At 39.0% G+C, this 15,469-nt stretch overlaps 1 protein-coding gene across 1 annotated transcript; it reads right to left on the bottom strand.

The window, feature by feature from the left end:
• Positions 1–1,029: 1,029 nt before the first annotated feature.
• NBR1 (NBR1 autophagy cargo receptor) lies at positions 1,030–14,854 on the bottom strand (the record flags this gene model as incomplete). The annotated part of the gene is made up of 20 exons (XM_010166850.1): positions 1,030–1,206; positions 1,594–1,699; positions 2,463–2,541; positions 3,116–3,210; positions 3,516–3,879; positions 4,442–4,576; positions 4,696–4,884; positions 5,363–5,473; positions 5,939–6,014; positions 6,416–6,568; positions 7,017–7,304; positions 7,820–7,979; positions 8,573–8,779; positions 9,250–9,414; positions 10,474–10,691; positions 11,371–11,445; positions 12,002–12,217; positions 13,064–13,086; positions 13,472–13,490; positions 14,792–14,854. Coding segments are annotated over 20 exons (2,919 nt in total), but the record flags the coding sequence as incomplete, so codon positions are not given.
• Positions 14,855–15,469: the final 615 nt, after the last annotated feature.

The raw sequence follows: 15,469 nt of genomic DNA, 5'->3' as shown, positions 1-15,469 counted from the left end.
CAAACTATAATGTAAGTCACACAAACCCTACCTCAAGCACTCTTCCCATTCCTAAACATTACCAGAACTCGTACTCCAATTCACGTCTAGGTTTCCACCCATTCTTCTGTTCTATGTGGTATTAACAGACTAAGAGGTTTGCACTATACTGAAAAAAGACAGTGGTCAAACTTTTAACGTTTTTACCAAGAGCCTGTAACGATTCTCAGAAGTGCCTTTCCCAGCCTTACGCTCCATTTTTAACAAACCAGTTTGTCTAGGCTGTATTCTCCCGTTACACATGTTTTGCACTATCATTACTACAGATGGTTCAACTGCTGCTGGTAAATTCACTCTCCCATGTCATTCTGCTACAAGAGACAATGATTTTCCTGGTACTCATCAGTTTAACAGTGGTTACACTTTCAGACTTTACAAAAGTTGTTTGCTGGTTCAAGATGGCTTTCGTGTAGGAGCAACCTTTTCCTTCTAAGGATCAGTTGTAAAGTTTAAGTCTGTTACATTAGTATCGTGCATTGGACAAATCAATTACTAATCATATCAGAAGAAACAACTTGCCAGTTATGGGCATCTCTTGTAAATTAGGCAAGGCTACATTTTACAGCAGTATTTTACATTGGCTCCTATTCCAAAGCTTGTTAAAAGTCAGCAAAACAAGTTTCTGGCTGCCTTAAAAATAAAAATCTTGCACAGAATAAAAGGGGAAGTTCTCATCTGGGTGGGAGGTTAAAGTAATTCTACAGGATTCCCTGATGAAAGGATTCAATGTGAAAGAGAGACTCAAAGCCTACTCATTTGACTGTAAGGTCCAAATAACAGTTGAAATTCTGGTCTCCAATTCATACGATGCTGTGACAAGCACTGTTTGACATTTCCATGAGGAAAAAAAAAAAAGTCAAAAGTTCAAAGAAAAGCCAAAGTTTTAGTCACACCTCCAAACAGAAAGCAGCTGAGGAACACCCTGCTACTGCTGCAGTGTTTCATGAGAGTTTACTCAATGAAGACAATTCCTCCCTCCACCAGGAAAGTTCAGCACCTACTGCTATACCAGTCACTGTTACTGATCTGAAGCAATTCAGTTACCACTTGCACCATATTATTGTTGTGTTTCTTCAGCAGTCTCAAGTTTAACTGCCTGTCACAGAATCCCATCTCACACAGACTGGATAGCAGAGTGGCAGTGTGCTCTTCTGTAGCAGCAGGCTGCTGAAAAAAAATAGTAAGAGAAGCTATAACAAGATAATTTATTTTTACCATTTGAAGCAGTGGTCCTGCATTATAGTGGAATATAATTACAGCACAGAGACCCTTTTGTCCACAATTAAGGTGTTTATATTCACTTTCACTGTTCACTTGCAAAGGTGAATTACTACTCTTACATGATCCTGTAAGAGACATGCTTCTATCCCCATAGTATGGATTTCCCTATCTGCTGGTGGAGCAGCATACTTCAAATGGATGCCATCAAGCTTAACATTTTACTGTTGCATGAAGTCCTATATAGAATATTGATACATTTATAAAACACAGACCTATATAATTTTAAGGCTGGCATTCCATGAAACTCACATAGCATACAGGAAAGACATTTACCTGTTCTATAATGGGTGGTCCAGCAAATAATGCTTTGTAGGCAGAAGCAGCCACTGACAGAGCTCCTTTAACTAGTTCTCCTGCAATGCTGCTTCCTTGAGTGTATCTGCAGAGAAGTCAGGCATTACCTTAGAGTCAGTAAAGCCAAGTGTTTGTTTCACATGAAATGCAAATCTCTCCCTGTGGATGTGCCAACTGAGATTTAGTTCTTCTTGAAGAGAACAATCTACGATCCAACAGAGTCATTGCTGTTTGGGCACTGAGCTACCCAGGCAGCTCATTCCTTCTTTCTTGATACCTTCTAGTAAATTGTGGTTTTATGCTGAAGTACATTAGTTTGCTCTCCATAACACTGCCATAAAGAATTAAGTATTCTCACCCAGAAGAGAACGTCTATACTTGAAAGCTGTGCTCTGTAACAGAGCCACTCAGGTCAGAGTAAATTCCATTCATTTTCCATCAATTCTTAAGTCACTTAATATTCTGCTCAATGTTATGTCCTATTCCTCTAGTCTCAGTACATTAAGATGCTTAACTTCATAGCTAACTTTTAAAAAATCCCTATTTTAAGAATCCTGAAATTTTCCAGGAAAACAAACAAACAAACAAAATTTTAGGATTCAGCTTGAGCTCTTCATACACTTTTGCTTGGCAATTCTGCATCCTCTGTATTTGTGTTTAAGTAGAAACCCAGATCTTATGAAAACACAGGGTTATACAACTCAGCCTGTTTCCTTCAGGAAGGGAGGCCTTTCTACCAAAATACTGACTACCTGGAATCAGTAGGCCAGTGCTTTTTCCTAGGTGCCTATTTTAGCAGTTCTTAGTTTAAAACAGTATTTGTGATGTCACAGCTTCAGCTTCATTACCTTGGGTATTCTGAGCACTTCTGTTTACTAGTTAGAGATCCAGAAGATGCTGGTCCAACATTATCTTCACCACTGGGGTCTGGAACAGGAAGAAAAAAAAATATCCTAGCAACATGTTCAGTTAATGAGAAGCCGAAGAGATGCAACATGTACATAAATGGAAAGCAGTGGGATTCAGTCCAAAGTTAATACTTTCAAGTTTAGTTATCCAGACACAAACTAGGTATACAGGATTCTCACTGCAGTCAAAACAATCAAAAGATCTTCACAAGTGATTTGGCTGATTAATCAGTGAGTGTTTAATTTAACATGACATGAACTGCTGTCAGAGCGCCCAGTGACTGCAACAACAGCTTTAATACACACATAGCTTATTAATTCCACAGCAAGGTAATTTTCCAGTTGTCTACAAATACTTTTGAGTACCCTCCTACCATTTCTAATTAATAGATGCTCTTAGGTGACCCACAAAGCTGATTATTTCTTTATTCAAATATTCTATATAGCAAAATTTCAACACCCGAAGAAAAAACAATCATTACTTGGTAGATTTCTGCTCTCCTCAAGAACAGTAAGACATCAAATCCAGTATCAGGAATAAAGAACAGGCAGTAACAACTGTGGATGCACCCTTCATTAAGTACTGTCAATACCTTCTCTTATTTGATTATGAGGAGTGGAAGAGATATTCTCTGAAGCTGCTACGTTTGGTTCTTGGAAGACAGGATTCTGAAGAGATGCAACATTCCTGAGAACATAAGACAAAAAAATTACTTTTACTACTTTTATTCTACATTCTATTAAACATGTAGGCAAGTCAAAGTCAACAGACAAAAGAAAAAGCTTCACACACTCCCTTTTTTCCCCTCTCTCACACTCACCTATTCAGTGAGTACAGGCTTTATAGAAAGTTGCAGGTTTTAGGACATTTACTCCAGTATGTGACAACACTTTTGTTGTAACAGTCTGTGTGGACATGAACTTAAGCACAACACCCTGCAGACTCTACAGCAACACTAACATAACCATTTTGTTCTTGTCCAAGAAGCACACCTTTGTGTCTGGGGTAAGGTGTCCGCAGTCTCTGGTGTTAGTGGTACTACAGCCAGTGTTTGTGAAGTTGTCAAAATATCACTGACACTGTGGATCTCTGGCTGGCTTCCCTCTTCTGGATTCTCTGCTCCTGTTTCAGGTTCTCCTGTCTTTTCCAAACTGGGCTGAGAAAGAGCCGAACTATACATAGACTCTCCTAAAGGACGACTGGTGTCAAAGCACTCAGGGAGAATAATGATATAATCCTCCGATGAAGCAGAGGAACCTTGACTTTGAACATCATCTTTATCATCATCTTCCTCTTCATCAGAGTTGCCGGTATCACTACAGGGGTTTCCTTTCTCATCAGACACTGGAAGGTCCCCTAACAGGGAGGAGGGGGTGGGGGAAAAAAAGAAAAAAAAGTTAAGCACTAACAGTTGTCCATTTTGTATGTGTAACAGCAAAGACAGTATTGTCCCAGATATAAAAGGCAAATATCCAGAAACAACTTGACTTGCAGTGTGAAAGGGTAACAGATCTTACCGTCAAGCCTATGCAGAGGTACTGCTGATATTAACGCTTATAACAAAAGCAGGAATAAGAGCTACAATGAGAATTTAAACAGTAGTTTTCAGCTCCTAAATTACATCCATCAGAAAGTTCAAAACACTGACTTCAAGCTACACATACAAAACATGGAAGCACCAGTCATGCTTAATATATGACCACTTATGTGAGTACCCCATTGAAACCTTTACGCCAAGCAGCTATTACACGAGCTGCTCGTTCAGAGTAATGACACCAATTTCCTGATGTAATAATGATTCTCTTGATCTAACGAGGATCAATTTCCTAGAACAGTGTTAGATCTTTTTACATCTGATTTTTTTTTTTTTGTAGCCCTTATTACAGCTTTTTCTTAAATTCAAATCTGCTTTACTTACCACAGTAATTTTCTGTCATTGCCTCTGACTGATGGATCTTTGCTTCCTTTTTGGAAGTGGAATTAGTTTTTATCCTAGGCGATTCTTCATTTATCATATTGCAGCCGAAGGTGTCTTGCAATGTTTGCAAAGAGTCTAACAAAAGAACCAGGAGAAACAAAGTGATATCACCACCTGCAGTACAGGGCGATTTGTGGCCAATGTCTGACCACAAGAAAGTAAAGCCACAGCCAATAGCCCAGGATAGTACTTACTCTGGAGGATTTTCTTTTTTTGTGGGGGTTTATGGTCAGGTGCAGCATCCAAGGTCAGAGAGCGAATTACAGTTTCACAGACAAACTGAGTCCCACTCATATCTTCTTCCCCTTCCTCCTGGTTCAATGGATGTTCAGCTTTCACTTTTACCATGCAACTATCTGCAGGAAAGCAGGTTTCCATCACTCCTTTAAAAGGGAAACATAACAGATTATTTTAACACCACCACAAAGAAATATAAGTGTAAGAAGAATTTTTTAGGCTAGCAAGCCTAATATTGACTCTACGTGTTATAAAAATTGTAAGATTACGGAATTTAGTTCAAGTTGAATGTGAAAGTGATTGAGAAGTATGGGGGCCACACCTGGGAGTGCTTATGTACAATCTAGCCTATAAAGGGCAAATTGTTAACTCTCCCAACAACTTCAGTAGCAGGACAAATCAAGAAAAGCATTTGTATTTCTTACTTTATATAGATCATGCACCAACTTCTACAAACAGAGAGTAGCATCAGACTACAGGTTTATGAGTAAAACAACCGTTCGTTTTTCCAAAGAAGGAAACAACAGGAGTTAGAATTCTTTTTAGCTACCCAGACTGCTGACCACACAGAAGTGGCAATATCCTCCTCCCCTCACCCTCAAGCTCCCCAGGACTACTGCTTACCAGGGACTGGTTTAAATCCACCCGCCTCATTCTCCTCCTCTATCTGACCTAAGCCAGGCTTCTCCAGCAAGGGGCTATCATGTGGCAAAGGGGACATGCATGGAGTCATGTCTGAAAAACAAAGGCAGCAAAGAGAATTGGCATTAAAGCAGTAGGAACCTTCCTTCCTCCAGGAGGCAGCCTTTTCAGAAGTTATCCCTTTTTAAGGGACACTCTTCCACGACTGAAGAAACCCAGTTATCTTACAAGATAATTTGGTGAAATAAACAACTAGCATTGCATTACACTAGCACTGGCTGAGCAAAGAAAATGGCAGCCCTCTTCAGTGTCTGGAATCTTAAGAGTCTTGGGGATGTGAAGCTGAAAGAAGCCAAGACTGAAAAATACAAAGGATACAAAGCACTATCAAATATCTCCTCTAAGACTGCAGAAAGAATTAAAAGACAGGAGAGCTGGGAAGACACTCTAGCCTGAAGAGCAAATAAACCTCTTGCACAAGTAAGTTCAGCTTCTCATTGGGTAAGCAGTTAACTCAGAATGCTCGAGATAGCACACAGAACACGAGAAGAACCTTACCAACAGGAGTATTGTGTGGCACTCGCTCCAATTCCTGCACAATATTGATGTCCAACAGCTCAAAGGACAGCAAATCCTACAGAAAGAAACACCACACAGTTTTCATCAATCCCTGAAATGGAGTCTTATGCTGTACTCCCCAGCCCCAGATCCCAGTAACTCACAAGTAAGTCTGCTCCATTTTGTGAGTTACTTGGCATGATCTCAGACAGAGATCAGCACTCCCTTGTTAAGGGCCAGAGAAAGACCTAACCCTGCGACTCTTTATTGAGACTCTTAGGCTGCCCTGCACACACCTGCTGTACAGTCCTCAATGCTGATTCAAGAAAATTGTTCTGCTATATAAAATGAATACACTCTTCCTGGAAATAGAGTGCTTATTTTATTGCTCAGCAGCTTTTTATTCTTATGGATGTCTATGTCCCCAGATATCAAATCCAAGACTGTTTTATCTTTGCCTGAATTCTGGCACTTTACCTGTGCAGTGAGGAGATCAACAGACGGGATATAAAATTCTCTCTCACTTGGCAGATTTTTGATCTTTAAAGGAATAGCTGGCAGAGGTATTTCAGCCTGCTCCATTACTTCACTCATCAGCTGAGCACCTGCTTCTGTCTTTAAGGAAGCATCCTGCAAAAGCAAAAAAAAAAGAATGTTCCAGAAGCCCCTATGGCAGACAGCAAATAAAATATTTACATGAAATATAAAGCCCAAATATTGCGTATAAGAACACAATTAACTTGAAAAGATATTTAATTCAACCCATTTTAGAGCCAAAAGGACAAGATCTAACAAAGAGAAATTCTGTAGTGTTTCAGTTCAAAGAACTAGACAACAGCTGTAACGGACTGAAAACTAATGCCATGCCTGTCAAAAGGAATAACCATTTTAGAACTTACAAATGCAATAAAAAGTTGTGGTTTTTTTCTATTAAAAACAAAAATTAGAAGCAAACAACTAAAAGTATCTCCTGGAAATCAGTATAGTCAGGGACACTACGCCATTGCACCAAACAATATTTATTGTTCCTTCTACTAGGCAATTCAGAACTGCCCCAAATACCGTATGAGTTACTTGCCTGTTTGGTGCTGGAAGCTTTATCCTTCTGACAGGAGTCGGAATCCTTCCAATTGCTTTCTAGATAGTCAGTAGCTGGGGAGGGATCCACAACAATACTGCACCAGATCCTGGGCCCAAACTGTTCCCCTCTGTGCGACAGTCTCCAGTGAGAGGTGTAAGTTCCTTCTATATTAGGAGCTACAAACTCAACTGAAACAGTTCCTACTTGTCCAGATGGAAGGGATGGCACTAACACATCTTTTTTTTCAGAAGATGCCAAGGTCAAATTTCCCCACATAAGTTTCAGCTGAAATATACAACAGAAAAAGCTAAAGTTAACTTCACAAGCTCCTCTGCAAACTGTGGGCAGAGTAAAGAGCACTTAAAAGTTTCTCTGCTGAAAGGCCTTGTAGATAGCAGGCATGGAGAAGAGAGGCTGCTAGTAAACATTCTCACATTAGTCACTACCACCACAAAGTAAAAAAATATCCCTGTCTTTCAACATGAACTCAGCCACTCACTGAAGAAAGGCTTTTTGAAGTTTGTAAAGCAACACACCAGTTGTAACCAAGGTTGAACTGTGACATTTTAGCAGCACTCGGAGACATGTTCAGTGACATTAATTTTGATTGCTTTCCTCCTACAGTCTGCAGTTGTAAGAGTACCGGGACAGCTTATTGCCCCAGAATTCCCAGCTTGTGAATTAACAGGTCAAATGAAATCCTAAATGGGTTCTGACAGAGAATTCAGGTTCCTAATGCATACAAATATTATCTTCCAGGATCATTTTAGCGTGCAAAAGTAACAGCAAAGGAAAGATACCTTTGTGTCTGAGCTCCATTCCACATTGCCAGTATTCTTCATTCGCCAGTGTTTGATAAACTTTGTTCCTGGTTTCAAGTGAGTCCCATCTGGCAAATTCTCATCCACAAATGCTGCACTTAGTGTTGGGACAATTGCTTGGAAGGGTTGACTGGGACTCCTGAGATTGGGGAGGAGGAAATAAACAAACAAACAAAAAAAAAATACAACAAAAAACCATCAAAACTTGTACATTTGTAAAACCAAAGGGAACAGAAAATACAAAGCGGCTGCCTGCAAAGGCTCCTGTCTAGTGAGCCTCAGCCTAAGATCACATAAAAAAGGAATCAGAAAAAAGAGCACTGAACATAAGCACACACAATGTACTTGACTTCATGCAGAAACACTTAACATAGCAGGAAGATAATGACTTTTCTTAAAAACTGGCAGTGACATTAATTTACGCTGCATGCGCACGTGTGCATATATACGTAATCCTAGGCGTGCCCCTTCCTCCTAAATCTGTATAAATCTATAAATTTCTGGTAATAACCATCAGTGGCTTTTTTCCTTCTCCTACTCTCCTCCCAAGTAAAAACAATAAAAACACTCCACACTGCAAACTCCATTTAGACAAAATTCTCAGAACACGCAGTGACAAATGGTTCTTTAAATGAGTGATTTTGTAACCTTCCTCCTGCTACTTTAACTTGGCCTCATCACAAAAGGACAGAGAGCACAACCAAGAAATACTCCACCAACAACATCTCTTACAAGAAGGTATTATGTTGGAGGCTCTCAGATTTCAGAGCAGGTGAGACACTCGTTTCCAATACATGGACGGAATTCCACAGATGAATTTTCCTGTGCAATTTTAGCTGCTTTTTGAGCTCTCGGACCTCTGCCTTTCGCTGTTTCTTCTCTGCTCTTAATCTTTGCTTTTCTGCCTTCAGAAATCTTTTGTCCATCTGTTTCTGGAGCCTGCAGAGGGAATAAGCCACCTTGTTACAACACATTAAACTGATTACAATTTAGCTTTATCCAACACAGTCTTAGTCTCAAAGGGAACACTTCAGGAAGTGTCTCACGCTTCTAGTATGGATACTAGATTATTTTAAAAGAACATCTTCACAGTTGCTTGTGATGGTATTTTGAATGATCCCAGTGAAAGAGCAAGCTTAAAGGCAGGTTAGAGTATGCTCAAAGAAGAGGCAAGCTTCCAAAGTTTGATACCCACCTATGACACAAAATTCTGTCTATTTTGTTATTAAAAATTCTGTAAGATTCATGACTCAGGCCATTTATAAGTATATATCTATTTTCAGCTACTCACATTTAAGTTTGAATACTACTTCCATTTCTGGTTAACTCTAAATCTAAAATAAAGGCTGAACATCAACCCCACTGCAGCTGTTTCCACTTCACTATCACGATAATCTTGTCAGATTTACCTAACTTGCTCCAGACTAGCAGGCAGCCGAGGTGAAAACTCTGCAAGGCTGTAATTCTCAGCAATACATAATACAGGTCTTCGCAGCTTTAGTAAGACATGATTAGGATCATGTGCATATGCTCCTGCTTCACACTGTTCACAGATATTGTAGGCTGGACAAAGACTGCAAAGTAGGAAAGGTAGAAGGTTACCAAGAGGCAGACAAAGAATCAATGCACTAGAAAGACACTGAAGGATAATTAATCTTTATATTTCTGCAGAGAACCAACTCTGTATCATACCACCATTGTAAGCAGTGCCCGAGTGAAAGAGAAGCTGGATCTCACTTATACATCAATATTTGGAGCCATCTAGGATATCTACATCAGCATCTTTTTTCTTGGCAAAACTGCAACAATGCTTGAATACATGTTGAAAAAAATGATGCTTCCATTTGCACAAGTGACTAACATAACTGTTGCTGTAAAGGATAAAACATTACACTGAAATCCAATGCCAGAAACAGCATCATATAGAGGAGAAATCAACTGAAGCTCTCAGGGAAGCAGATTGCTACTGCAGGAACAGGACTGGTAAAAAAGACTGTCAGCTCCTGCCAGCAAGAAAAATAAACATCCATAGAAAACCTCTTGTTGGCATTCCATTCACTGCTGCTGCTGTCGAGTGCTAAAATACTTACCTTTACAGCAACTGCCTCATGTAAATAAAAACCTCACTTCTGATACCTCACTTAGGACACTCATGAAAACCTACTTCATATTATTAAACTGCCAACAGCGAGATCATAAAAAAGCATGACCTGCTTTAGTCTCATTGACTGTCAGAACTAAATAACGGACCATTACAGATTGGTGGTTATAAGTTTTGCTTTTTTGCTTAGCTAACTGAACTGCATGAAACATTTTCCTTTCCAATTACTGCATGTTATATGCAAAAAAGGTGAAGAGTATTGGAGAATATATCAAGTGTTATGAAGTCCTCACTTTGTTTTAACCATCATCTTTTCTCAAAATAGTATTAATCTTGCTCTTATGCAGATAAGGTCTAATCACCACAGCAGAGAACATAAGCTGTTTGTGAGACACATACTAGAGGTTCTGAAGTGTACAGCATGCTGCAGATTAGAAATCTGGAAGTCTACAACACCACCATAGCTTCTCAGACACATTCACATGATCTACATGTTGGGTTTCCCACAGTCCCATCTCTGATCATGTTCTACCTGCACTGGTAGCGAACTCCAAGAATTCGAGCCTGGCAGTTGCAGCAGGAGATCAGCCAGTCACACTGGTCGCCGTTCCCTGACTGGGTCTCTGAAGTTGGAGGTGCTGCTGTAGTAGAGCTCTCAGAAAAATCCGGAGGCTGACTGCGATGAGCAAACTTCTCATATAGCTTCTGTTCCAGTTTCTCAACAGTTTCCTTAACTACTTGTTCCCTGAACTGGGAAAAAGTTTAAAGTACACATGGATGAGACCTACCCATGCAGCTTGAAAAGCTGGATTACACTGTCCTAAGTCTCCCAATCCATAAGTCATAAAGCAGCTCAGAATCCACTTCCCATTCCCCAGCACATTCCAGATGAAATTAAACAAGTATCACATTCATCAAAGAGGATTTGTATTTTAGAAAATATCAGGGCATAAGTTTTAAAAAGGCAAAAAAATCATATAGTAATGTTTACAACACTGAAGTTCTTCCATAACCTTGCACAAAGTGAAGGAATCTGATCTCTGAGACAACTAACACAACTCTCAAACCCCTCTGGAGCCTCTATCATTAAGTCCAGATTTTGTCCACCAGAGACATTTTAAATACCACCATTTAGTTCCCCTATCTTCAGTTTGTATGAAGAGGTGGCAAAGAAGGGAGATGCTAGGGGGAAAAAAAAAAAAAGAGCTTAAAGATAAATACACATACTATTGTGTATCTAGTTTCCATTTATCACCACAAAAGCAAAGTGATTAGATGCCTAATTAGATGTGCCCTTTAAGATGCTGGTCACAAGTACTGAGAGCAAGTGTGATCAAGTGTACAGTCAGGGATCACAGGTACCTTTTCCAGCCACAGCCTCTTATGTGTTCCTTTAAGAATACTAAAATCCAGAAGAAAACACACTTACTGTTTCCAAGTAGCTAATAAACCATTCTGGAGGATTTTCATTTTTTCTTCCTGTTCTAGTGTGATTTAACTTTTGCTGGGAGAAAAAACAAACAAACAAAAAACAATCCACATCACAAAAATAAGTCAAACTAAGTATGCAAAGCTGCAGAAAAACCTCAATACAGCAAGTTAACCACTTTCAAATGGCTCTCCTCTCAAACATCCTTACAAAAAAACAATCTCAAGTTCTTTGGAAAACAGTAGAAAAGAAACACAAGGAAGCCACTGTCATTTTACTGGATGATTTCTGCCTTATTAGCATTTGAGTGCAATTACACACCACAGCCAAAGAAATCAAGTCAACCAGAAGTTACTAGATGGCAATCAGGGCTTCAGGAGACCAACTCCTTTGTTTATCAAAATACTTAGAATGGTCAACATGAAAGAATTTCTAAGTGCAGCAACAAAATATTCTCTTGAAGACATTAAAACAATCTTGCAAGCTTCCCTGGGTGCAAGTAGCTAACAATGAAGACCTACTTCTGACCTCAGTTTTTCTGTACAGGTAAAGATGATGATCAGACTATAAAGTGAATTACACTTATGAATTATTTGTTTTAATGAATATATAATCCAGCTCTGCATCCTACCTGAATTGTCAGCTCCTTTTCATTTTTTAAGTCTTCCTCTAACCCCTGAGTTAGCACAGAACAGTGCGAAAGAGGCTTCTTCTCATTTTTAAGTGCCAACTTTTCCATCACAGTTTTTTCGTGTAGTTGCAAAGAACCAGAATACAAAGTTTCTTTCAGAGAAGTGTTTCCTTCATACACATTCATCTGAAGCTGATTTCCTTGTTTAACTGCAATCTAAATAAACAGGACATACATACACTTACAACCAACATACAAAATCCTGTAAAAATGCAGCACTACACTAGAGAGGCTGGGTAAAGACTAACAAAAAGAACAATGTGAGTGAAAAGTCAAGGCAGTCAGCTGATGGTCTATTCTGCCTTTCTTAAGGGTTACTAATATGCTTATTAAAAAGTTTATTATAAACAAAAGGTTAATTACACAGATATTCTGCAGGAATTTTTCAATATACAATAAAGCTGTTCATATGAGACTGTAAACAATGCAGATTCTGTCCAGGAATTTACAGTGAATTTTAATTTGTGATTATTTTCAAATTACTATCATATTTTAAATTCAGATCATGAACAAAAACTTCTGAAAGCATTCTTATCGTACAACTGAAATTTAAAGGAATACTATTCTTATGTTGTCCAAGTAAAACTGCTTATAAAGTAACTAAGCACTGACAACAATTAATGTTTTATTGCCAGAGAGTACAACATTAGAGTCTACGTGGCAAGATTTTTCAATGGGTCCCGTTAAAGCACAGTATCTCCGAACACGGGACTACTGTTCAAGTGTTGGAGAAAGCCAGTCATTCAGTCAATGAACTGGCTGCTCAGGGCCCTGAACCACAACTACCTGTTCAACTGATTTATACAAATCAAAATTAGTCTGGGGAAAAAAACAAACAAACAAAAAAAAACCCTTAACAAAACATTGAAGCTAGTGTCTAAAGCTAGAAAACTGAGCTGTTCTCATTTCCACAGGCCAGGTAATGCTGTTTTTTCCTCAAGCTACACCAATTTTAATTGGAGAAGGATGAATAGATTGAAAAAAATTCAAAGGAACATTTACCTTCAGAGCTTCTTCATATTCCTCTAAAGAAAAAGGGAAAGAAATGTGAATTTTCCCTGTCTCAAACAACAGATGTAAGTTTATCACATAATATTCAGGGACTCCTACATCAAGAAGTGCCTCCCATACCTTCTGTAAATTCTTTTAGAACAGTGCTACTGAAGGAAGAAGTTGTATACATGGCAACAAGCAAACACGTTCTCACAGCCTAGAGACTTAACATTCCATTAATTTAGTCTTTTCCAATTTGTAACTACACATCAAAACCTCCTTCCTTTGGGAAGAATTTGATGCCGAACCATACATAAAACCCCAAAAATCAAAAAGCATCCTCAGCTGCTTCTCCAAAAACATGAACAACACTTGGGGTCTCTTTATTGATTTCACTTCAGTAAAGCAGCAGCTCACCTTTGCTGTTCACAGAGACCTGCAGAGAGAAATAACAGTGAGTAAAAGCCACCAATATATTTTTGTGATTCTCTTGAAATAAACAGACTTGCAGAATAAACGTACTTTTATGCAGTTTCTAAAATACCACCCCTTCAGATATTTGGTATTGCTGCCATGTTTAATCATTAATCAATGTTGTTGTTCTGCAGTAGACCATGTTCTTTATTAGATTTGCACAACCAGCAAGGTCTCTGGCATCTACTAGCACCCAGAACAAGTGTGGTCTCATCTGCTGGAAGAAAGCTGGCACCAGGTTCACTTTACAAGCACACAGAGGTTGGACCCAGCTGCTTTTAATGCCCAACATGAAACACTTCACTGTTCTTTTGATTTAGATACAAGCCAAGCCCATCTTCTGCAGGGGCTCGTCTGTCAGTTTTGCACATAGAAGTTACTAATACAAGGAGCTATTTAATTACTACAGCACTGCACGATTCTGAACAATGTTCACTCTATTAGTATTTGAAAAATATCTTTAACAGATGCATCTATATATTTAAATGCACACAGGCTGGAAAATAAGGGGAGAATCTTTCCCTGAAATGTTGCTGAAAGCATCCTGACATTTTCCCTTGAAAGAAAAATAAAAACCAAAGATCCCCATCTCTGAAATTTAGTAGAGCTACAAACCAAGTAGTGGAACACAGAGTCTGCAGAAGTTATATTCCCATTTGAGAGCTACATTCTACTCTAAATCTCTAGATAAACAGAAGGAATATGAGAGGGTGAGGTTATGCCAAGCAGGAAGTTACTCAACAAGGACAACTAGAAGGAACCAATTTGTTTTCTGAGTCAGTAATCTGCTTTGAGATTATAGCATTTGTATAAAACAAGCAGAGGATTTGAGTACACCACGATCACTGAAGCAAACATGTGCTAATGACAAGGGACCTACATTTTTCGAAGGGACGAGCGTAGATTGAAGAGACAGGATTTTACTGTGGCTGTAAACACAAATAGTGACAACTACCTTGCACTGATAAAATAAACAATAAAAAAGTCTCTCAACAGAAGCCTCCCTCCCTCAGAGCACACAGAACCACTGCCTGTTTCTGTGGGGTGGGAAAAGCAAAGGCAGTAGAGCTTCTAAAACAAAAATTTTTTGAAAGAAGCATACTACATTAAAAATGAAAGCACAAGACCAATAGCTGTCTTCTTATCACCTCTGATCCACAGAACAGACACGCCTGAAGGACTCACTACAAGTTACCAAGAGGCAGAAAGGTTCACATCAGTCATATTCTAGTAGACCTGCTGGGAGGGTGGGGAGTATTTTACCTCATCATTATCCTCATCAATGTATTTGATCTGAATGTTGTCCAGGTCAAATGAAACTTTAACCTGTAAGGAAAAAAGAACACAAAACCACAATGAGATAGGACTACAGATGTTTTCAGTTAATCATGGTTATTAATACAGAAAAATGTTTCTAACCCTCCCTTCAGTTTCTCAGTTGAAATAAAACACTGCTTGACCAAATCAGCTCTTCTGGAGTGGAACTCTCCCCAGTGCCTTGCCTTGAACCTTTACTAACTTTCTATAACAAAACCAAAAACATTCATTTCTTTTATGTTTCACCTTCCTTCCCTAGTTAATGTTTACCCCAAAATAAATAACAGCCTTTCCATTACAAGAGGACTGGCTCAGGGTTAACAAATTCAGTCCCAGTAAACACACACTGCAACAAAGGCTAAAGCCAACAATCGCCAAATGCCAACTTTTACACTAAAAAGCACCAGGAAGACCTCAAACAAGAGAGCACCTTTTTTCCACAAACCTATTGGCGTTTGGAGAATCTAGGATTAATTCATGTACTAAAAAGAGTAAAATATCTCATTCTACTACTCACTGCCTGATGCACTGTACCTCTGAACATATAAATCCATTAAGAGATCTCAATGAGGAGAATAAAGCTGAGCAGCTATTTTGTAGTTTGCATTATCAGGGCAGAAGGAA

Source organism: Antrostomus carolinensis, unplaced genomic scaffold (genome assembly GCF_000700745.2).
Source record: "Antrostomus carolinensis isolate BGI_N321 unplaced genomic scaffold, ASM70074v2 scaffold27244, whole genome shotgun sequence".
Classification (NCBI taxonomy): Eukaryota; Metazoa; Chordata; class Aves; order Caprimulgiformes; family Caprimulgidae; genus Antrostomus; species Antrostomus carolinensis.
This window is presented reverse-complemented; position numbering and strand designations above follow the sequence as displayed.